At 43.5% G+C, this 24,738-nt stretch overlaps 1 protein-coding gene across 1 annotated transcript in view; it reads left to right on the top strand.

Moving 5' to 3' along the window:
• Positions 1 to 24,738, top strand: part of PIK3C3 (phosphatidylinositol 3-kinase catalytic subunit type 3) — a 329,375-nt gene that overhangs the window by 261,546 nt on the left and 43,091 nt on the right. The window contains exon 23 of the mRNA XM_033935321.1: positions 10,971 to 11,061. Within this exon, the coding sequence (XP_033791212.1) occupies positions 10,971 to 11,061 (91 nt within the window). The remainder of the gene's footprint in view (positions 1 to 10,970; positions 11,062 to 24,738) is intronic.

The raw sequence follows: 24,738 nt of genomic DNA, 5'->3' as shown, positions 1-24,738 counted from the left end.
GAATATGACGGCAGAAAAGGGCTGTAGCCCATCAAGTCTGCCCACGCTAATGACCCACCCCCAGACTTCACCCGGCTAGAGATCCCACATACATATCCCATTTCTTTTTGAAATCGAGCACGCTGCTGGCGTTAATCACCTGCAATGGAAGTTCATTCCAATGATCGACTACCCTTTCAGTGAAGAAATACTTCCTGGTGTGGCCATGAAATTGCCCACCTTTGATTTTCAGCGGATGACCTCTTGTGGTTGAAGGTCCTTTAAGAAAGAAGATATCATCTTCCACCTCGATGCGGCCCGTGATATATTTAAAAGTCTCAATCATGTTCGGGGTTCGGATGGGAGGGAGATATGAAAGGGTCATCGGGGGAGAGTGCTTGTGCGTTGGCGGCGGGGGGCTATAAAGATGCTGCACGGGGGGGATGGGTGGAAAGGAGGGATAAAAGCTGCAAAGGTTCTGCTGCACAGGGTAATGGGAGGGAGGAATAGAAAGATCACAAGGGGATGGGTGAGAGGGGAGAAAAGATGCTGCACATGTGGGGGAGAGAATGAAAAGAGGAAGAATTGGGGTAGAGGAGAGGAAGAGAGAGATGATCATTGTACATGAAAAAAAATAAGATCTACTCTGAAAATAAGACACTGTCTTATATTAATTTTGGGCCTAAAATAGGCACTAGGTCCTATTTTCGGGGAAACACGGTACTTATCATTTCTATAGCACTGCTAGATGTACTCAGCGCTTTACATTAGAACATTGTTTCTCAACTCGGTCCTGGAGTACCCCCTTGCCAGTCAGATTGTATTTCTCCCTTTTTACCCTCTTGTACCAGTTAGTCAATGTCCTATGTTGTCTGTAGTGTTAAACTATTGTTTTTAATTATACCCAATATTTTATTGTAATTTGTTTAGTAAACCAAGATAAGCGATTTTATCAAATTTTTTTATTAAACTTGAATATGCATGAAAGAAATTAGCATATAATGGAGGCAGTGTATGCAAATTTCTTTCATGCATATTCATTGTGGATATCCTGAAAGCCTGACTGGCAAGGGGGTACTCCAGGACCGAGTTGAGGAACACTGCATTAGAACATTAAAGACATAGTCCCTGCTCAGAAGAGCTTACAATCTAATCAGTAGACAAATATGTCAAGTAGGGGGTTGGGGGAGTTCATCAAGCATGAATGCCGTGCAGCGAGTGGGGGTTATGAGCCTTATTTTGAGAACTGAGCCCTGTTTGCATATCTTCTTAATAAAGAGCCTATTCAACTGACTGGACATTGTCCCTTTTGAGTGCCTGTTTTGGCTCCCACTTCACTTTGACTGCTAGGATTCAATTTGCAATCTCCAAATTTACCACCCTGACCCTATTTATGCTCATGTTTGATCATTTCAGTGTTAGTATGCAACTTAACAATGTTAAGCTGTGCCTGCTGTACACTACCTTGGGTAAATCACATCATAAAAATGATTAATAAATCCCAGTTAATAAAGAGAAATGTTATACTGCTTGAAAGCAACTAGAATGGATGACAAAAGTCTTGTACATTGTTCATATTAAATATATATTAAATTGGAGTTTTTCGATGATCTACATTGTATTTTATAAAGTCTCTTTCAAACACAGAGCCACTTTTAAGATACATAGCAAGAGAAAGACGGCAGTTAAACTAGCATGGTCCCAGTGGCATAGTAAGACGTACTGCCCTGGGCGCCGTCTTGGTGGGGGCGTTGGTACCTCTCCACCCCTCCCCCAAATCACGCTTGCTCACTTCCTTCCCCACTCCTGTACTTCTTTAAAATCTTGTTAGTGCGAGAAACTACTCTGGCCTGCTGCTAGCACTGGCCTGGCTCCCTCTGAAATCACTTCCAGGTCACAGGACCAGGAAGTGACATCAGAGGGAAAACCAATGCCAGCACGAGCAGCAGGATGGAGAAGCTGTTCACACTGGCGAAGATTTAAAGAGGTACGAGGGTGGGAAGGGCGGATGCGAGTAGAGCGTGGGGGGGAGGGCACCACCGCCCCGAGTGTTTCCCACCCTCGGTACTCCACTGCATGATCCATCTAGTTTGTGCAGTGCAGGTATGTAGAGTCATACAGAATGTGCAGGTTATTTCCTCTACCTTTGTTTAGAACTGTACATTTCTCCATGCAGCTTAATCCCGTCCTCTTGGTTTACCTGACCCATTTTGTTTGCTTTTTAAAAAAATCTTTATTAATTTTTCATTCAAAAAACAATGCATTAAAATATACAAATAGATATAATTAATTTCAAAATTGCATTTTCGTCCATCATAGAAATACATCAAAAACATTTCCCATACGCCTCCCATCCCAATATAAGAACAAAAACAAACTGCATTACTTCAGTGAAAATCATGTTGAACTTTGATGTGTAACCAAAATAATAAAAAAAAAAACAGGAGAATAATCCAGTTAATCAACTTTAACAAAATTTGTCGATGGACTCCAAGATAACTTAAATAAGTTAATATTACCCAAAATTTCTGAATTCCTTTTCTCATATTTGTAGCATAAACATAAAGCATCCCAGCCAAAGGAGAAATTGAGCCGATCCCAGTTACCTCACCCATTTTGAATTCTGTCACTGTATTGGGGTAGCTTAATGGTTGAGAACTGGGTTCAGCTCTCACTGCAGCTCCTGGTGACTCTGAGCAAGTCAACTTACCCTCTATTGCCCAGGTATGAAAACTTAAGCCCCGTTTACAAAGCTACAGTAGCGAAGCTGCTGCAGTAAACGCACTAAAGCCCATTAGATTGCTATGGACTTTGGTGCATTTATCGTGGCAGCATCACTACCACGGCTTTGAAAAAGGAGCCCTTAAGGCTCACTAGGGACAGAGACAGTACCTGCATATCATAAATTTAAACTGCTTTGTTTGTACCACAGAAAAGTGGTATATCAAATCAATGGCCTTATATTCCTTTTTTATCCCTCCCACCGGGAGGGCACCATTCCAGGCATCACCACTACTCACCTTTCCTTGAAAATGTCTTTTCTGGTTATTTTTTTATTAGAATTTATTTACTACTTTTTGTAGGGTAGGTATACAGCAAGAATAAGCCAAACATAGCAGCCCTTTTACCAAGAGAATGACATAGGGACAGATTTTTCCCCGTCCCCGCAGGAACTCAATTTCCCCATCTCGTCTCCGTGAGTTCTGTTGCTGTCCCTGTCAGCCATCCATAGTTTGTCATCCGGCGGCTTCTGCAAGGAAACAGTTCTGACGCCAGGCCAGTGTCTTCTCCCCCGCACATTGGGGGGGGGGGATTGTCAGCCTTTCTTGCAGAATGGCAGGCCATTACCTCTGGGTCATGGAGGTTCTCAGGGATGAATACAAACGAGGTTCTCTGTCCTCTGGATTCATCTGTGGGCCGCCTCAAGAAAGTGGTTTGGATAAGAACATAAGTGTTGCCTCTGCCGGGTCAGACCAGGGGTCCATCGTGCCCGGCAGTCCGCTCCCGCGGCGGCCCCCCAGGTCCATGACCTGAAAGTGTTCCCTACCTAACCTAAAATATCCATACCCTATTCGCTCAATGTACGGTAAACCTCTATCTGTACCCTGTTATCCCCTTTGCTTCCAGGAAGTCATCCAGTCCCTTTTTGAACCCCAGAATTGTACTCTGTCTTATTACCTCTCCGGGAAGCGCGTTCTAGGTGTCCACCACCCTCTGAGTGAAGAAGAACCGCCTTGCATTCGTTATGAATCTGTCTCCTCTCAGTTTTTCTGAATGACCTCTTGTTTTAGTTGTCCCTGCTAGTCTAAAGAATCTGTCCCTCTCCACCTTCTCTATGCCTTTCATGATTTTATAAGTTTCTATCATGTCCCCTCTCAGTCTCCGCTTCTCCAGGGTAAAGAGCCCCAGCCTGTCTAACCGTTCGGCATATGAAAGGTCTCCATACCCTTTATCATCCTCGTTGCCCTCCTCTGGACCCTTTCGAGTATTGCCATGTCCTTCTTGAGGTATGGCGACCAGTATTGGACGCAGTATTCCAGATGTGGGCGCACCATTGCTCGATACAGTGGCAGGATAACTTCTTTTGTTCTGGTAGTGATACCTTTTTTGATAATGCCCAACATTCTGTTCGCTTTTTTTGAGGCCGCTGCACATTGTGCCGCCGGCTTCATTGTGATATCTACCAATACCCCCAGATCTTTTTCTTGGCTGCCTTCCCCGAGTACCCTCCCTCCCATCGTATAGCTGTACATGGAGTTCCCCTTCCCTATGTGCAAGACCTTACATTTCTCCACATTGAAGCTCATCTGCCACCTCAGTCTGCAGACTTCTGGATATTGCAGCCATAGAACCTATACCAAAGCGAGACTCAGGCTTTGGGAGATACTCGATATACTTCATCGTTCCAAAGAAAGGATCCGACGATTGTAGACCGATTCTGGACCTCAAGGTGGTCAATGCAGCACTGAAGCTGCCTCTCTTCCACATGTGCTCAGATGGTGTGCTCAGTGATAGCATCGGTGGTGCAGTGGAAGTTTCTAGCCTCCCTGGATCTGACAGAGGCGTGTCTCCACATTCAGATTTTCCCAGACCACTGGAAATATCTGTGATCCCACAACTTGGGGCAACATTTCCAGTTTGTGGCGATGCCCTTTGGATTGGCAACAGCACCCAGGACCTTCACCAAAGTGATGGTGGTGGTGGCAGCCCATCTTCACACTCTGGGTGTCCTGGTTCATCCATATCTGGACGACTAGTTGATCAGAGCTCCCTTGCTATCCGAGGAGTGTCAGGCTGTTCATCAGGTGGTACAGATGCCACAGTTCTTAGACTGGGTGATCAACTTCAGGAAAAGTCACCTCAAGCCGATGCAGGATTTGGAATACCTGGGAGTTTGATTTCACACAGTTCCGTCAGGAGAAACTTAGACAGGATGTCAGGGACTTTCTATCCACTCCAGTCCCAACGGCATGGTAATACCTCCAGGTTCTGGGGACCATGGTGGAGTTTACACTCTAATGGTGGTAATGACTAATGTAGTCCCTTGGGCCAGAGCCTGTCTGCGTCCGCTGCAGGATGCTCTGCTTTTACACTGGAATCCCCAGCGAGACCCGTTATATGCATCCCTGCCCTGGACAACTGTGGCACGAAACAGTCTTGCATGGTGGTTGCGACACTTCTCGCTTTCCAGGGGCCTTCCCCTCCTGATCTCGGATTGAGTGATTCGATCACTGGATGTGAGTCTCAAAAGCTGGGGAGCAGTGTGTATGACCATCCCAATGGGCACCCTCAGAGCGTAAGTGGTTGATCAATCGCCTAGAGCTTTGGGTGATTTGGCTGGCTCTTCTCCACTTCAAGGGTCATCTCCGTCATCAAGCCATCTGTGTCTTAGGAGAGTGCCACGACAGTAGCTTAAATCCAGCTTCCTGCTTTTACTTCCGCTGATTCAAGGAAGCAGGACCGGGTGTTGCAGTATCTGGAAGTCACCAACGGTTTTGCCTCTCTGATCACCTGTTTGTTCTGGTGGGTCCTGCCTGCAATGGTAGGCCTGCTTCTATGTCCACGCATGCTCAGAAGCCCTCCAAATGTGGCCCTGAGCTCAAGGGCCTCCCAAAACCTGGACAAACTGCCAGGTTTGAGAAATTCCTCCATCGCCGAGGAAGGGGGTTCAGAAAGGAGGAGAGTTGACGGCACCTATGCTGCCAGTGATAAACTTGTATCTCACCGCGGCACACCCGGAATCTCGCTGCAGCACACAGTTTGCGATTCACTTAACTAGATAATGTTTGATATCTTATTGTGTATGTTTCATTGTGATCCACTGAGAACTTTAGATTACGCAGAATATAAACATAATAAATAAAATCATTTTCTGTATGTGCACCGATATATTTTATAACACAGATGGGTGCATTGCAACTATACCCCTGGTCTACCAAAACTGTGCTTCTTGGAATGCTTATATATTTCAGAGCATTTTATAATAGGTTTTTTGTACTTGTAAAAAAGCTGTGGAAATTCTGAAAGGTAATAAAGCATGTAGCTAAATAAAATGAATCGTACCATTCTTTGGCAATAAAATCAATCATTTCCGAGTCTCAGCATCATGTTAGTGTTCTCTTCTTTTATTAGGGTTTTTTTTGTTATGTTAATATCAGATGTGTTAGCATTTGTAGCTATATTGCTTCACATTTTCAGTATGGGTTGAATTCTCTGAGGCAAAATAGTCATTTCTTTTTGAGCACACCTGTTCCTGATTAGGTTTGGATGTCAGAATTGCTGAAATGAAGCGTTTGCTGCACCTTAGGTTGAGCAGCAGATGTGGTACTTGATGGTTCATTCACTGATGACTGAGTCGTAGTGCCAGCTTTGGAACATGCTGATGACACCACGGTAAACTTCCAGAAGCAGGCAATGTAACCCCAGGTGCCTTCACTTGATCCCGGAATATTTTTCATTCATTTGCTGTTTTGCAACAAACCCTTTCTATGTCTGTGTGTGTATATCATTGCGATACATCAAAATTTTAATAAAACTTTATTGCCAGAAGTTGTGCTGCTTCTTTTTTTTTTCTCTCCTGTTGTTTTGCTTTCCTTTCACAGTGTAAAGTACTGGGAAATATTTATATTATGGTCCAGCAACTACATTATGTGAGGATAAGAACTGGCATTTACTTTAGCATTTGACATTCAAATATCCATGTTTCACTTAAGCTAGCCCAGAAAAACAGTTTGGAAGTCACATTTTGGTTAGCTGCCTCTGTTCTCATTCTAGCACTTAATGACCTTTCCTTTTTAACATTGTAACCTCCCGCATTCCTGTCTCTCGCCTCTTCAGTCCGTTCAAAATGCTATTGCGCGACTCATATTCCGTGAGAGCCGCTATTCTCACATTACCCCTCTCCTCAAGTTGCTTCATTGGCTCCCCGTCCATTTCCAAATACAGATTAAACTCCTCTTGCTGACTTACAAGTGCATTTGCTCTGAAGCCCCCCAATATCTCTCCTCACTCATCTCCCCCTATGCTTCCCCCCCACCCCCCGTGTCTCCGCTCATCAGGTAAGCACAACTTTTCCATTCCCAACTCCAGACTCCGTCCCTTCTTTCCTGCGGCGCCATATGCCTGGAACAGGTTGCTTGAGTCAATACGTCATGCTCCATCCCTGGCAGTGTTCAAGTCCAAGCTAAAGGCCCACTTTTTTAAAACTGCTTTCAACTCTTAATTCCCCCGCACTGCTGTCAGATATCTAGACCCACTATAACATCCCCAACCCTGAAATGTCCTGTCTAAATTATATTGTAAGCTCTTCTGAGCAGGGACTGTCTATTGTATGTTAAAATGTACAGCGCTTTGTACGCCTTTCAGCGCTATAGAAGTGATAAATAGTAGTAATGTTTTGTTTCCCTGAAGTTGTGACAGTGACTTGCCTTCATAAAATCATTCAGTATATTCCCCTATGGCTACACCTTCCCCCCCCCTCACTTTCCTCCTCATCCCATTTCAATATCCCATCACTGACAGAATTTACTAAAGGTGTCTCTTTTTCCAGACAAACTATATGCTCCTTCAATCCTGTCCCTTCTTCCTGGTTCTAGATCACTTTTCATGGTCTTCTCCCACTATACTTGTCTCTGATCAGCAACAGTCTTTCCACTGGCTTTGTTTCATCTGCCATCATTCTTCCAACTCTCAAAAGAGACAATCTTACTTCTCGGCCTAATAACTACAGGCTGATTTCTAATCTGCTTTTCCTACCCAAGTTGACCCAAAAGATTTATATTTTTCCAAGGCCTACAACTGAGCTTTTCCCTGGAACATAGTATATAAACTGTTACTGTCAACTGGGCTTTCACCTGGGACGTGGTATAGAAACTGTTATTGATTCACTACTCAATGATCTCCACTGAGCCTTTGATAGAAAATGTAGTGTCGTAGTTTTCCTTGATTTCACTTTTCCCTTTGACCTTGTCAACCATTCCCCTTTTCTATAGATTAGCGATTCTAGCCTCCCGACAGGGCCCCTTAAACATTTGATCTTCGGGCATCTACCTAATATACTTATGCTTTAATCTAGCCCTGTAGACATCTGTTTGCATCACAAAAATTTCCAACACATTTAGCATCATAGTTAATAGTTTTTACTGTGTAACCGAGTATAGAGTTCATATACCCTGTGTGACCTTCGAATTAAGGTCACACACATTGTCAAGAAGAGATGCAGGCAACTTGCATTCTGTCTCCTTGCTCTGCTTAAGATGAAGCACAATTTTCAAGCGCTAAAAAATCATGCACCTTTTATAAAAACTAATCCCATTTGGCAAAGAACATGTTAAAAATAGATAAGGAAAGTCTCTTTAAAACAGGGGTGTCAAACTCAATCACATAAGGGGCAAAAATCTAAAACACAGGCTTAGTCGCAGACTGAATATTTTTATTAAGATACGTGGAGGGGCATAATCAAAAGATACGTCCAAGTCCGTTTTGGGCCTAAGTCGCTAGTTGCCCAAAGTCGGACATGGAAAAAGTCAATTTTTGAAAAATACATCCAAAATGTTGTTTTTTTGTTTTGTTTTGTTTTTCGAAAATCGTCTATCTGTACGTCCAGCTGACTGATCATCCAGACTGCTAAGTCGTCCATCTTTATACCCCATTTTTGTCCAAAAATTTGTCCAAGTCAAAAACGCCTAGACATTTTGGATGTGGTCGGAGTCAGCAAAGTGATGGACTGGACACCCAAACATTGCACCAGATTAGTGGGATACCTTACAGGGCACTGCTGTGAACTTCACAAAAAGGGTGCCACATACACATCTCACCACAACAACCTTATGGGTCATGGTAAGCCCCCCCAAAACGCCCCCCAGAACCGACAAGACCCACCTGTCTACCACCCCAATAGCCCTTATGGCTGCAGGTGTCACTTATATGGCAGTACATAAGGGTTTTGGGGAGTGCACTTGTTTCACCATGCATGCAGTGGTTAGAGTGGCTTATGGGCCTGGGTCCTTCTGTCCATGGTTCACTAGTCCATCCCCCAGTCCACTTAAGCCACCTCTGTGCAGTTCTACTTGGCTTTCCTATGCCAGGCTGCCAGGTGCTGATGTTCTGGAGGCAGATATGTGACGTTTTTATTACAAATTTTATGGCGGTGGGCGGGGGGGTCAGTGATCACTGGGGGGGTGTATAGGGGGTCTGTACTTTGTCCCTTTAGTGGTTATCTGGTCACTTTGGATACCTTCTTGTGACTTAGACCTGGTTTTAGATGGCATAAGTCACAACGTCCAAGTTCCGTCTAGGCAGTGTTGTTAAACTTTCAGTTATACATGCAGTACGACTGAGTCTAGGACGGCCCATGTCCTACCCATATCCCGCCCTCAACACTCCTTCTGAAACGCCCCTTGTAGCTCTGAGCGTACTGCAGCACTGTGAAGACCAAAATCGTTTTTAGATACGTCTAAAACCCGATTCGATTATCAGCACTTGGAAGACTTGTCTCACTGATCGTCTGTGCCGATTTAGGCCGGTTTTTAGACATAGTTTTGTTTCAATTATGAGCCCCTTAGTCTTAGTAGAAGTATAGATCTTTCCTCACTCTTTTCTTACCTATTACTCCTCTCACTTCTGTTATATTTAGATTTTGTTTTAATTTAATCTTCTCCTTTCTTAACCATGTTTTCAAACATTCAAAACATGGTGCCCTCCAATATGCCGGCTCCTGCATTTTAGATTTTCTCTACCTCAAACATTTGTGTTGAACACATTTATTCAACGTTTATTTCATACTTATTCAACTTTTATTTGCTATTTTCTACATACCACCTATCCAACACACAACACTCCTCTTCCTATCTTAAAATTCTTAAACTAATTCCTTACTTCTCAAGCACAATGCTCTCGCACTCCACACCGTCACTACTTCGACTGTGTTGGCTTTCAATCTCGTGCATGCACCGCTGGAACTGAGGCAGCGCATTCAGGCGCACCGAGTTCCAATAAGATCCTTCTGCTTGCTCTACAGAAACTGCGTGAATGTTTTTTATGCCTGTCAGAGGCAGGGTTCATCTTAGTGCAGTTTGAGCTTATCACTAATAATAAAACCCTAAGCACGCATTCGCACTCCTACCTGCGTGATCCGTGCTCTGTAGCTCCGTGGCTTCACATGTGCAGTAGAAGGAGTCAGCGGTGGTTTCTTTGCATGCGGAGGCACCTTAGGCAGGGACGCACGGAGGTGGATCCCTCCTCCCGCCCTCACTCCGTCTAACACAGTGCGGCCCGCGGTCTAGCCGGCTCCCTTACAGTCCCTTGCCGAAGTTATTTTTAAGTTCAAAGCCGCCGCCGCAGCAGCTCCTCTCACGAGCTGCACCTGCGTCGGAAGCCTTTCTGATGTCACGTCAGAGAAAAGGCTTCTGATGCAGGTGCGGATCATGAGAGGAGCTGCCACGGTAGCTTTAAACTAAAAAATAACTTTGGCAAGGGAGTGTAAGGAAGCAGGCCAGAAACAAACAGAAATGCTACTGCACAGGGAAGTGGAGGGGGAGGGAATGCTGCTGCACAGGGAAGTGGGGTGGGGGGAGGGAAGTTCTGCTTCTGCACAGAAAAATGGAGGGGGAGGGAATGCTGATGCTGCACAGGGAAGTGGGGGAGGAGAGAAATGCTGCTGGTGAGAAAAGGGGGCTGGGGCTGGAAGCTGAAAGGGAAAAGATGGGAGAAGAGGGCTGGGGGGGAGTAAAAATGGGTTTGGAGCTGGGGCTGAAAATAGGGGACATGTGAGGAAAGGAGGCTTTACTAGCACCCGTTAATGTAACGGGCTTAAACACTAGTCATCATATAAAAGATAAACCCTTCTCTGTACAGCCTTTAGTTCATTTTATGTCAATGCAATTTGTGAATAAGGAGAATTGGAAGCCAATAAAAAGGCATCTAGCAAAATGAATTTTCTCTGATCTGCAGTAGTATACTTCCATGTATTTTTTTTTATTTCTTCTCCTTAGATATTCCAATTTGATTCTAAACCTGTTCTCGCTCATGGTGGATGCCAATATTCCTGATATTGCTCTGGAGCCAGACAAGACTGTCAAAAAGGTAACTGAATAACTGCAGTGAAAGAGATAAGGAAGTAGAGAAGTCTACAGTAAGTCTTACCAAGACAGAATGGGCCCAGTTTGAAACCTAATTATTTGTGTGGAATAGTTAGTGAGCTTAGAAACCCTAGCCAAGATGCAATATGAATGCCTGTGGAAGAGTATTTAGGCTTGGCATGATTCATTGGAAAATTCTGTGCTTGAGACAGCAGTTTCATGGTGCTCGGTTCTCCAGACTAGTGAAATTCAAATGCTCCTACACTGATGCTGAAGGCAGGATAAAAATGTAAGTAAATTAAATGTGAACATTATATGTGTTTGTAATATGGATGTGTTATACAATATCAGTCCAATAAGAATCAAACCATTTCTTCACATTTTCTTAATGATCTTAATCCTTAATTATAGGCAAGATCTGTGATTCGCAGTCCAAAATACAATTCAGTTAAATGGCAATTTTCTTTCATCTCTAGGACGACATAATTTTATATCAGTAACTACAAGTAGTGCTTTGACTGAACTTTAAATGCCAGTCTTACTAATTCCTGTTACGGTCTGTATTCCTGTCATATGTCCTTTATGGTCTTCTCAAAGTGATTTATTGTCCTCTGTGCCTTAAGCAAGGTTTCCCACCCTTATGAATCCCAAGGCATCTCCACATAATTAAAGGGTGTGTACCTCAGTGGAGCAAGCAGTGCAGGCACAGATGGAACTTACGATACATGGCCAAAAGAATAACCAGGAAAGCACTGATAGCTCCATTAGTCTCTCTTCCAAATTTTAAAAGAAAGGGAAAGAGGAGGCATCCTGCTGCAGTGCCCTTAGAGCAGGGATTCTTAACCTGGGGGCCATGGATGGGTTTCAGGTGGTCAATGAGAGTCAGATAAAAATTAACATTTATATTCACTACTATTCTTTAAGCCTGTTACATTAACGGGTGCTAGAATAGATGTGTGTGTCTTTCTTTCTTTCTTTCTTTCTTTCTTTCTCTCTCTCTCTCTCCTTGGCCGCTTTCTGTCTTTCTTTTTTTCTTTCTCTTTCCTTGGCTGTCCACCATCACCCCTTGCCTGCTCCCCCTGTCCAGCAGTAGCCCTTCTCCCTTCCTTTTACCTCCCCCGTATCCAGAGGCACCCCTTCCCTGCTCCCCCTGTCCAGCAGCATCCCTTCTCCCTTCGTTTTACCTCCCCCCGGTCCAGCAGCACCTCTTCCTTGCTCCCCCTGTCCAGCAGTAGGCCTCCCTTCCTGTTACCACCCCCCTGTCCAGCAGCACCTCTTCCTTGCTCCCCCTGTCCAGCAGTAGGCCTCCCTTCCTGTTACCACCCCCCTGTCCAGCAGCACTTCTTCCTTGCTCCCCCTGTCCAGCAGTAGGCCTCCCTTCCTGTTACCACCCCCCCTGTCCAGCAGCATCTCTTCCTTACTCCCCCTGTCTAGCAGTAGGCCTCCCTTCCTGCTACCTCCCCCCCCTGTCCAGCAGCACCTCTTCCTTGCTCCCCCTGTCCAGCATCCAGCTTTCCTGGTCGTTCGCATCTGCCCTCCTCTTCAAAGCAGCCTGCTGAGGTTCGCGGCCGGCTGTAGCGAACCTCACAGGCCGCTCTGCACGTCGGTAGCACGTTCCCTCTGACACGACGCGGTGCATCAGAGGGAACGTGCTACCAAGGTGCAGAGCGATCTGCGAGATTTGCTACAGCCGGCTGCTAACCTCAGCAGGCTGCTTTGAAGAGGAGCAGCGGCGGCAGCGGTTTGTGAGTGAGGGTGGGAGGGGGGAGTTGCCGGTGGCGGCGGCAGTGGTTTGTGAGTGAGGGTGGGAGGGGGGAGTTGCCGGTATGTTCCCTGCCTCTGTGTTCGAAAATGGAATTTGGCACGGACCCAGAGACCACGGTGGCAGGGATCACGCCATCCTAAGTGCGCATGCGCGCTTAGGGTTTTATTATAGAGGATACAGCCTGGTACTGTTGATTTATTTTCTCAAAGATAACAAGAGATGTAGCAGTAGCAATGGTAGTAGAAAACCTAGCAGTAGATGTGTTTGGATTTGCACAAGATGATTGTATTTCATAATTATAATGAGTTTCCATTACTTTTTGCATAAAAAGAAGTGGTTCTTTTAGATTTTTTGCTTTAAAGTTTAATAATATTTTGTGTATGTCATATATGTATGAAACAATCAAGTCTTGATAAATAAAGTACATTATGTGCATTGCATGCAAAGTTGTGTTTATGTGAATATTGCTGAGGAAGGGGGGTCCATAGCTTTCATCAGATTCTTAAAGGGGTCCGTGACTCAAAAAAGGTTAAGAATCACTGCCTTAGAGCCTCTATTAATTTGAGGACACCAAGGACATTGGAACACTTAGGGCAAAATGTATTTTATTCATTTGTTTATATACCTCATGATCCAAAATCTCAGCGGTTTCCTTAGCTACACATTCCACAAATCTCTGGTAGAATACTGTATATCCTCATATGGTGACTCATTCCTCCCAGGGATGGAGAAGCATTTGATGGATTGACAACCACATTCCTTTTATGAAGGTACAATCAGGTTTTTCATTGTAGACATGGAAACAGAGAAAATTATGGCAGATAAAGGCCATAGGCCTATCCACACCAACTATTAAGTTCTACAGTCCTTCTCTTTCCCTTAGAGACCCCTCTACTTGTGCCCTGCTTTCTTGAATTCAGATAACTATCAATATCCTGCTCTTCTTTATAGCAAAAAGTACCTTATATTGTACTTCTCCTTTGGGTTTTGTATCTCAAATATATAACCTTGCTTATCTTAGAGCACTAAGATATTATAGGCAGACTTGGATATTATTTCTGTCACAGAGATGTGGTTCAATGACTCCCATGAAAGGGATGCAATCATACCAGGCTATACACTATTTAGGAAAGAAAGAGATGGTCAGAAAGGTGGAGGAGTTGTTTTATATGTGGAAAACAATATTAAAATGGCTGAATTTCAGCAACCGAGGGGTGGGGGGGAGAGAGAGGAAGAAGCGGTGTGGTTTGTCTTAGAAAGAGAAGATGGAACATCCATCTATATGGGTGTTATGTGCAGACCTCCAACACAAACAGAGAAGTTGGACAAAGATTTGGTCATAGATATCCCAAAGTTGGGAGTAAAGGGGGGAAATGCTGTTCCTGGGAGATTTCATGCTGCCGGAATCAGATTGGAAGGTCCCATTTGTGGAATCAGAAAGAAGTAGCAAGATTGTGAATGCTTTTCAAAATGCACTGCTTGAAACAAATAGTGACAGAACCCACAAGGAGAGGGGTGACATTAGATCTTGTTTCTCACAAATGGGGAGATAGTGTGTCCAGCATCTACAGGTTGGTCTAGTGGGATCTTTACACTGTAGGGTTTGATATATGAGCTAAAGCAAAATGCAGACACACAAAGCTCAAAATCCTGGATTTTAAGCATGCTGACTTTTTTAAAATGAGGGTGTTACCTAAAGAATGGAAGGACATAACAGTGGTGAAATGATCTATAAAAGCAGCAATAAATCTTTGTATAAGGAAGGTAAACCAGAACAAGAGAATAAGGAAACTGATACGGTTCACCAAACAAATTGCTGACAAAGGCAAAAAAAGATGGAATTCACAAAATACAAAAGAACACAGAAGAGATTAACAGATAAAACTGAAAGAAATGAAGAGAGAAATATGGCTGACAAAGGCTCTGGCAGAAGAACAAATGGCTAAAAACATAAAGAAGGGTGACAACTTTTTCCAGGTATATTAGTGAACAGAGGAAGGCTAGAAATGGAATTGTAAAAAGCAATGAACTGCTATGTGAAGCGTGATGAGGAAAAAGCAGGGATCTCAATATCCCTGTCTCATCCCCATGAATTCTGTCACTAACATAGTAACATAGTAGATGACGGCAGATAAAGACCCGAATGGTCCATCCAGTCTGCCCAACCTGATTCAATTTAAATTTTTTTTTTTTTTCTTCTTAGCTATTTCTGGGCAAGAATCCAAAGCTTTACCCGGTACTGTGCTTGGGTTCCACCTGCCGAAATCTCTGTTAAGACTTACTCCAGCCCATCTACACCCTCCCAGCCATTGAAGCCCTCCCCTGCCCATCCTCTACCAAACGACCATACACAGACACAGACCGTGCAAGTCTGCCCAGTAACTGGCCTTAGTTCAATATTTAATATTATTTTCTGATTCTAAATCTTCTGTGTTCATCCCACGCTTCTTTGAACTCAGTCACAGTTTTACTCTCCACCACCTCTCTCGGGAGCGCATTCCAGGCATCCACTACCCTCTCCGTAAAGTAGAATTTCCTAACATTGCCCCTGAATCTACCACCCCTCAACCTCAAATTATGTCCTCTGGTTTTACCATTTTCCTTTCTCTGGAAAAGATTTTGTTCTACGTTAATACCCTTTAAGTATTTGAACGTCTGAATCATATCTCCCCTGTCTCTCCTTTCCTCTAGGGTATACATATTCAGGGCTTCCAGTCTCTCCTCATACGTCTTCTGGCGCAAGTCTCCTATCATTTTCGTCGCCCTCCTCTGGACCGCCTCAAGTCTTCTTACATCTTTCGCCAGATACGGTCTCCAAAACTGAACACAATACTCCAAGTGGGGCCTCACCAATGACCTGTACAGGGGCATCAACACCTTCTTCCTTCTACTGACTACGCCTCTCTTTATACAGCCCAGAATCCTTCTGGCAGCAGCCACTGCCTTGTCACACTGTTTTTTCGCCTTTAGATCTTCGGACACTATCACCCCAAGGTCCCTCTCCCCGTCCGTGCATATCAGCTTCTCTCCTCCCAGCATATACGGTTCCTTCCTATTATTAATCCCCAAATGCATTACTCTGCATTTCTTTGCATTGAATTTTAGTTGCCAGGCATTAGACCATTCCTCTAACTTTTGCAGATCCTTTTTCATATTTTCCACTCCCTCTTCGGTGTCTACTATATTACAAATCTTGGTATCATCTGCAAAAAGGCACACTTTTCCTTCTAACCCTTCAGCAATGTCACTTACATACATATTGAACAGGATTGGCCCCAGCACCGAACCCTGAGGGACTCCACTAGTCACCTTTCCTTCCTTCGAGCGACTTCCATTAACCACCACCTTCTGGCGTCTGTCCGACAGCCAGTTTCTGACCCAGTTCACCACTTTGGGTCCTAACTTCAGCCCTTCAAGTTTGTTCAACAGCCTCCTATGAGGAACTGTATCAAAGGCTTTGCTGAAATCCAAGTAAATTACATCTAGCATATGTCCTCGATCCAGCTCTCTGGTTACCCAATCAAAAAATTCAATCAGGTTCGTTTGGCACGATTTACCTTTTGTAAAGCCATGTTGCCTCGGATCCTGTAACCCATTAGATTCAAGGAAATACACTATCCTTTCTTTCAGCAACACTTCCATTATTTTTCCAACTGAAGTGAGGCTCACCGGCCTGTAGTTTGCTGCTTCATCCCTGTGACCACTTTTATGAATAGGGACCACATCCGCTCTCCTCCAATCCCCAGGAATCACTCCCGTCTCCAGAGATTTGTTGAACAAGTCTTTAATAGGACTCGCCAGAACCTCTCTGAGCTCCCTTAGTATCCTGGGATGGATCCCGTCTGGTCCCATCGCTTTGTCCACCTTCAGTTTTTCAAGTTGCTCATAAACACCCTCCTCCGTGAACGGCGCAGAATCTACTCCATTTTCTCGTGTAACTTTGCCAGACAATCTCGGTCCTTCTCCAGGATTTTCTTCTGTGAACACAGAACAGAAGTATTTGTTTAGCACATTTGCTTTCTCCTCATCACTCTCCACATATTTGTTCCCAGCATCTTTTAGCCTAGCAATTCCATTTTTTATCTTCCTCCTTTCACTAATATATCTGAAAAAATTTTTATCTCCCTTTTTTACATTTTTAGCCATTTGTTCTTCTGCCTGTGCCTTTGCCAAACGTATCTCTCTCTTGGCTTCTTTCAGTTTCACCCTGTAGTCCTTTCTGCTCTCCTCTTCTTGGGTTTTTTTATATTTCATGAACGCCAACTCTTTCGCCTTTATTTTCTCAGCCACTAGGTTGGAGAACCATATCGGCTTCCTTTTTCTCTTGTTTTTATTGATTTTCTTCACATAAAGGGCCGTAACCATTTTTATCGCTCCTTTTAGCTTAGACCACTGTCTTTCCACTTCTCTTATGTCCTCCCATCCTAACAGCTCTTTCTTCAGGTACTTTCCCATTGCATTAGGCCATGAAAAAGGTCATCAACTGGACATTGCTGCATTCATGACTCACCAACCATCCAATCCAGCAATCCAAACTCCTAACGGAACATGGTCCCCATCCCTATGGTCAGACCACTACACATACAACTTCAACATCAACTGGACCAAGACCAAACACACACCTCAATCTAAAAAAAACTACATATACCACACGCAAACATATCGACCCAACCATTTTTTGGTCAAATGTAGACGAAACTATCCAAGACTGCGACCCAAAAAACTTCATCTCCCACTGGAAAAATGTGTCCACCAACATCCTTGATGATCTGGCCCCCCTACAAACCAAAACCAGAATAAGCAGGAAATCAGACCAATGGTTTGATAATGAATTACTCCAACTTAAAAGACAGTGTAGAAGATTAGAAAGAAAATGGAGAAAAAAGAACCAAGATCAAACAAAAACCGACTGGAAAAAAATCAACAAACAATACAAAAATCTACTAAGGGATAAGAGGAAAAGCTACTATACCAATCTCATAGGCACGGAAACCCAAGATTCCAAAAAAATATTCCAAATCCTGAAAGAATTAACAGACACCAAACCATACACAACCACCACGAACACCCCTCCACCATCACCCACCCTCTTAGCAGAACACTTCAAGAACAAAATTACCAACACCAGAGCCACTCTCATCCTTAATCCATCCCATCAAAACACTATCACAATCCACCCTTCAGGAAAAGAGGCAACTGCAGCAGACAGAATTTGGACTCAATTCCCCATCATACAATGGCCAGAACTCAACAAATTCTACAAAAAATACAGTCATGCCTCCTGTGACCTCAACCATTGCCCATCATATCTCCTTACCACCTCTAGTGTAAAATTCCGCACCATAGTTCTACAATGGATTCAATTCACGCTCACAGAAGGCACATTCCCTGCTGACCTCAGTGAAATCGTCATCACCCCAATCCAAAAAGACCCAAAAGCACCACAAAACCACCCATCTAACTTTAGACCTATAGCCTCCATTCCGCTATATGTCAAAATTATAGAAGGCCTAGTAGCCAAACTCCTCACCAATTACTTAGACGACCACAACCTACTCCACCCCATGCAATCAGGCTTCAGAACAAACTTCAGTACAGAGACACTACTAGGCTCCCTTATGGATACCGTAAGACAACACCTTAGTACAGGGAAAAAAATGCTTCTCATACAACTGGACCTAACTGCGGCATTCGACTTAGTGGATCACAACATCCTTCTACAGATCTTAGACGCAATAGGCATCTCAGATAAAGTATACTCTTGGTTTGAAGGATTCCTAAAACTCAGAACCTACAGTGTAAAATCAAACAAAGAAAAGTCAGAATCCTGGTCAAACCCCTGCGGCGTACCACAAGGATCTCCACTATCCCCTACCCTCTTCAATCTCTACACCGCTTCTCTAGGAACGCATCTGGACAACCTGGGCATAACCACCTATAGTTATGCTGATGACATCACCATCCTCATCCCATACGATCATTCTACACCTACCATGACAGACAAACTTCACCAAACACTTGAAACAGTCACAACCTGGATGAAAAATCACAAACTTAAACTCAACCAAGACAAAACCAAATTCATCCTTCTCGAAAATGACAAGGTCCAAACCACAACCAACTTAGAGATAAACGCAATCAAGTATCCCATCCAAACCACCATAAAACTGCTTGGCATGACCATAGACAGATGCTGCACTATGCAACCGCAAATAAATAAAACAATTCAGAAATCATTCGCAATCATGAGAAATCTAAGACAAGTCCGAAAATTCTTTGAAAGAACACAATTCCAACTCATAGTACAATCCCTAATACTAGGTATATTGGACTACTGTAACATCCTCCTCCTTCCTTGCCCTGCAACCACAATTAGACAACTCCAAACAATCCAAAACACAGCTTTGAGACTCATCTACTCATTGAGAAAACATGACCACATCACTGAAGCCTTCATCAACTCACATTGGCTCCCAATCCAAGAAAGAATCCAATTCAAATTCTACTGCACATTATTTAAAACCCTACACGGAGACAGCCCCGCATACTTGAACAATCGCGTCATCCAAGCACCCACTACCAGACATAGAAAAACGCACTCCCCATTCATACCACCCCCAATCAAGGATGTAAAAAGGACAAAACTACACGACGGCCTCCTAGCCACTCAAGCCGCAAGGCTGGACAACCAGATCTCCAACCTTCTGATGACCACCCCAGACTATAGGACGTTCAGAAAAGAAATAAAAACCACACTTTTCAAGAAATTCCTGAAGCAGCAATAACATCACGACCTCTTTGTAACTCTAAAACTGACATCTGATCTACCCATCACTGCACTAATAATAACAAAAGAACCTCCACTATGACCACCTATTAATTCTTTTACAAACCACCTCACCCTCAACAACCCGTTAAATGTTTAAAAGATCTACAACTTACCTCTCTAGCTAATCATTGTAACTCTGTTTTTTATTTAAATTAACCTTTTGTAATCCGCCTTGAACTGCAAGGTAATGGCGGAATAGAAATCCCTAATGTAATGTAATGTAATGTAATTAAAGTCCGTACGTTTGAAATCTAGGACTTTAAGTATCGTGCGGCCGCTCTCCACTTTAGCCGTTATATCAAACCAAACCGTTTGATGATCGCTACTACCCAGGTGAGCACCCACTCGAACATTAGAGATACTCTCTCCATTTGTGAGGACCAGATCCAATATCACTTTTTCCCTTGTGGGTTCCATCACCATTTGTCTGAGCAGAGCCTCTTGAAAGGCATCCACAATCTCCCTACTTCTTTCCGATTCCGCAGACGGAACATTCCAGTCCGCATCCGGCAGGTTGAAATCTCCCAACAGCAGAACCTCCTCTTTCCTTCCAAACTTTTGGATATCCACAATCGGATCCTTATCAATTTGCTGCGATTGAGTCGGAGGTCTGTAGACTACACCCACGTAGATAGAAGTTCCATCTTCTCTTTTCAGAGCAATCCATATCGCTTCTTCCTCTCCCCAGGTCCCTTGCATTTCGGTCGCTTGGATATTGATCTTTACATAGAGAGCTACTCCTCCTTTACATAGAGAGCTACTCCTCCTCCTCCTCCACTGTTCCTGCAAGCTCTGCCTTAAGTGCACAAGCCTCAAACCCTTATGATTTTAAAGTGTTTGAGGCTTACATTGGAAAGTTGGTCCTCAATCTGGCAGCTAGGCTTCAATGCTAAGAAATGTAAGGTCATGCACCTTGGAAGCGGAAATCCATGCAGGACGTACTACTTGAACGGAGAAACTTTAACTAGGACTTCAGTAGAACGAGATTTAGGAGTAATCATCAGTGCAGACTTGAAAACTGCCAATCAAGTGAAGAAGGCTTCATCTAAGGCAAGGCAGATATTGGGTTGTATCAATAGAAGTTTCGTCAGCCGAAAGCCATTATGCCATTGTACAGGGCCATGGTGAGACTTCATCTGGAGTACTGTGTGCAATTCTGGAGGCCACATTACAGTAAAGAGACTTTGCCTCATGCGTATTTATGTTACATGGGTATTTAAATATCTCCCCTCTCCTGCCTTTCCTCCAAAGTACACATATTGAGATCTTTAAGTCTGTCCCTGTAGGCCTTGTGACATAGACCACCATATTTGCCTTCCTCTGGACTGACTCCATCCTATTTTTATCTTTTTTGAAAGTGCAGTCTCCAGAATTGTACACAATATTCTAAATGAGGTCTCACCAGAGTCTTATACAGGGGCATCAATAACTCCTTTTTCCTACTAGCCTTTCCTCTCCCTGTGCACTCAAGCATCCTTCTAGCTTTCGCTGTCACCTTTTCAACCTGTTTGGCCACTTTAAGATCATCACATACAGTAAAACCTTGGATTGCAAGTAACTTGGTTTGCAAGTGTTTTGCAAGACAAGCAAAACATTTGATTAAATTTTAACTTGATATACAAGCAATGCCTTGCAATACAAGCACATACAGAATACACACATCACTACCGATGTTTCTTCTCTCTCTGACACTGCAAGAGTGTACTGATTGTTCTAAACAAGCAGTCGTGCAATACAAGTACATACAGTATACACGCGTCATATCATCACAACTGAGCTGATGGTTCTTCTCTCTCTGACACTGCAGGAGTGTAGAGACTGTTCTAAACCAACAAAGTCTTGCAATACGAGTACATACAATATACATGCGTCACATTATCACACCTGAGCCGATGGTTCTTGTCTCTCTGACTCTGCAGGAATGTGGTGATTGTTCTAAATGACGAGGTCTTGCAATACAGGTACGTATAGTATTTTGTATTAAAGTTTTTGGGTTGTGGAAGGAATCATCGAGTTTCCATTATTTCCTATGGGGAAATTCACTTTGATATATGAGTGTTTTGGATTACAAGCATGCTTCTGGAACAAATTATGCTCGCAAACCAAGGTTTTACTGTACTATCATACCCAAGTCCTTTTACTCTTTCGTGCACAAAAGTTCTTCACCCCCTTGGTTTTGAAGCCCAAATGAATGACCTTGCATTTCTTAGCTGCTAAATTTTTGACCATTCCTCAAGCTTCACTAGGTCCTTCCTCGTGTTTTCCACACCATCAGCGGAGTCTACTTTGTTGCAGATTTTGGTATCGTCTGCAAAGAGGCAAATCTTACCAGTCAGTTCTTCAGCAATATCACTTACAAAAATTTTAAAAAGAACAGGTCCAAGTACTGAATTTTGAGGTACACCACTGGTAACATCCCTTTTCTCAGAGCAATCGCCATTGACCACAACCCTCTGTCGCCTTCCACTCAACCAGTTCCTGACCCAGTCCAGCATTTTGAGGCCCATACTGAGGGTACTCTATTTATTAGACATCTGTGTGGAACACTATCAAAAGATTTGCTAAAATCCAAATACACCACATCTAACGCTCTAACTATATTTAATTCTCTAGTCACGCAGTTAAAGAAATTGATCATATTTGTCTGACAAGACCTACCTCTAATAAATCCAAGTTGCTTCGGGTCCTGTAATCCACTGGATTCCAGAAACATCTGTTTTGAAAGCATTTCCATTCATTTACTTGCCACAGATGTCAGACTTACCGGCCTGTAGTTCCCTACTTCTGCCTTATTTCTACTTTTTGTGGAGAGGGACCATGTCTGCCCTTATCCAGTCCTCCAGTACCACTCCCGACTCTAGTGAAGCATTGAAAAGATCTGCCAGCAGAGCCGCCAGACCTCCCCTAAGTTCCCTCAGTACCCTTGAATGTATTACATCTGGCCCCATCGCTTTATCCACCTTTAGCTTAGCGAGCTCCTCACAAACACAATCCTCTGAAAATCGACAAAGGTCTTCTACACCTGCAGTCCTATTTGCTTTTGTTTTCTGTGGTCCCACACCCAGTGCTTCAGCTGTGAACACAAAATAGAAATATTTGTTAAGCAAATTCAACCTTATCTTTATCAGATTCTACAAAGGCCTCCCCTTCACCTTTGAGTCTCACAATGTCACTTCCTCCTATCACTAATATATCTTTTTTAAAAAAAGGTCTTGTCCCTCCCATTTTACCGTGTCTGTTATTTTTCCTTCCATTTGCATCTTTGCTTTCCTGACTACTCAACCAGCCAATCTTAACTTTTCCCTGTCTTCTTCTTTCTGCGATATATTGCGATTTATGAAAGCTAATCTCTTTTTCCTTACCTTCTCAGCTACTACTTTTGAGAACCAAAGCGGCCTCCTTTTCCTCTTACTTTTATTTACTTTCCTTTAAAAAATGGTTTATTGCCCTTACAATAGTTCCTTTCAGTTTTACCCACTGCTTTCCTACTTCTTCCAGATGTTCCCATCCAGACAATTCCTTAACATAGTCCCCCATCTGAACAAAGTTTTTTGAAAGTTTAGAACCTTCACTTTCAAATGAGCCCTCTCTACACCTGTCTTAATATTAAAACCTTGTCTTGTAACCTGAGTCCATCTGTCCTCCCTTAGCATGGCCTCTTCTTTCCCATTACTGGAAATCGTTGATGCCTCATGAAACATTTTATCAATGTATCTCTCATTCTTATGGATGCTTCTCGGCCTTGCCACCTCCTCTCTTAGGTCCGGATGCTCTAAACTCACCATGCCTGTAACGGTCAACGCTAAACCAGTTTGAACTGGTTTAGCATCGAAGCAGTTTACCGACTAATGCACATAATGGCTCGCCTCGGTCTTTTCCATGGGTTCGTTGCCGCCTCCGACTGCTATGCAAATGTAGTATAATGAGGTAATTAGTATTAAAATGAGCACTCCAACAGATGCCCTAATATCACTTTGTGATACACAAAATGTAGTGACGACTTCTAAGGACCCAAAATTACCAACAGGTCTGGAGGTGCCGGTAAGCATGTTACCGACAGGGATGAGGGATGTGTGTTAAAGGCACATTTTATGCGTGCCTCTCTTGTCTCAGCCACCCGATGGATCCATGACTTCCTGCCTCGGCAGCCACCCAGACCCCCCTCCCCCCCATGAAGATCAGCTCGGCCCCCTTAAAGATCAGGAGAGATGCTAACTCCCTCCTGCCTCAGCAGAAACACAGACCCTCCCAACACCCCTCGACCAACCCCATACTTTATTGAGAAGACAGCAGGAAGGATACCCACTTCCTCTTGCTCACTGGGTTCCTCCTCTCCAACTGCCATTTCTAATCTGGGTGTTCTCTCTTGGAAGTTCATTTAGAATAGGTTCCTGAAGAAGGATTATTTCCAAAACTGAATCAGTTGAACCATCTTTGTTTCCTGATATACAATTTTTGCAATTGGACCCCTTGTGAAACTCGTTTGGGGAGTTCCTGCTTTTTGCAGACCATCCACTTAAGTCTTTTTTTTTTTTACTGCTGTTTGGATAGACTGTGCAGTTTTTCTACCTTGTTGTTAGTTAATGTGTTACTGCAACTTTATATCATTTTGTATGATTTATCACGAGTGTTTTTGTGCACTGTTATTTTGATTCACTACACATGAGTAAGATTCTATGATGGTGTGGTGTGCTGGGTTGCTACCCGCGCATGGATTGAAGGATTGAACAGTTTCCATTCATTTGACTGACCAATCCAATTTCCGTCCATTTGACTGACCAATCCACACTGAGATCTTCTCACTACAAAAAAAGTTTTTATTATTATTGATATTAGTGTTATATGCATATATATATTGTTTCAGTACACATTTTTCTGCCTCAAGCTAGTATCATCTAGAACTCTTCTGTTCACTTCCTCTTGCTAGCAGGCCCACCTCTTCAAAATAGTGGGCCTTTCCCTTCCTGGTGCATCCTGGGATACACTGGGAGGGCCCAAGACTCTGGTTCAGATTCCCAGATGGGGCCTCAAGTAAGTGAACCTCCCAGTAAATAGAAAGGTCTGCCATTTTGAATAGGTGGGCCTGC

Source organism: Geotrypetes seraphini, chromosome 1 (assembly GCF_902459505.1).
Source record: "Geotrypetes seraphini chromosome 1, aGeoSer1.1, whole genome shotgun sequence".
In the NCBI taxonomy this organism is placed as follows: Eukaryota; Metazoa; Chordata; class Amphibia; order Gymnophiona; family Dermophiidae; genus Geotrypetes; species Geotrypetes seraphini.
Note: the sequence above shows the minus strand (reverse complement) of the source record. Positions and strands in the feature narration are given on the sequence as shown.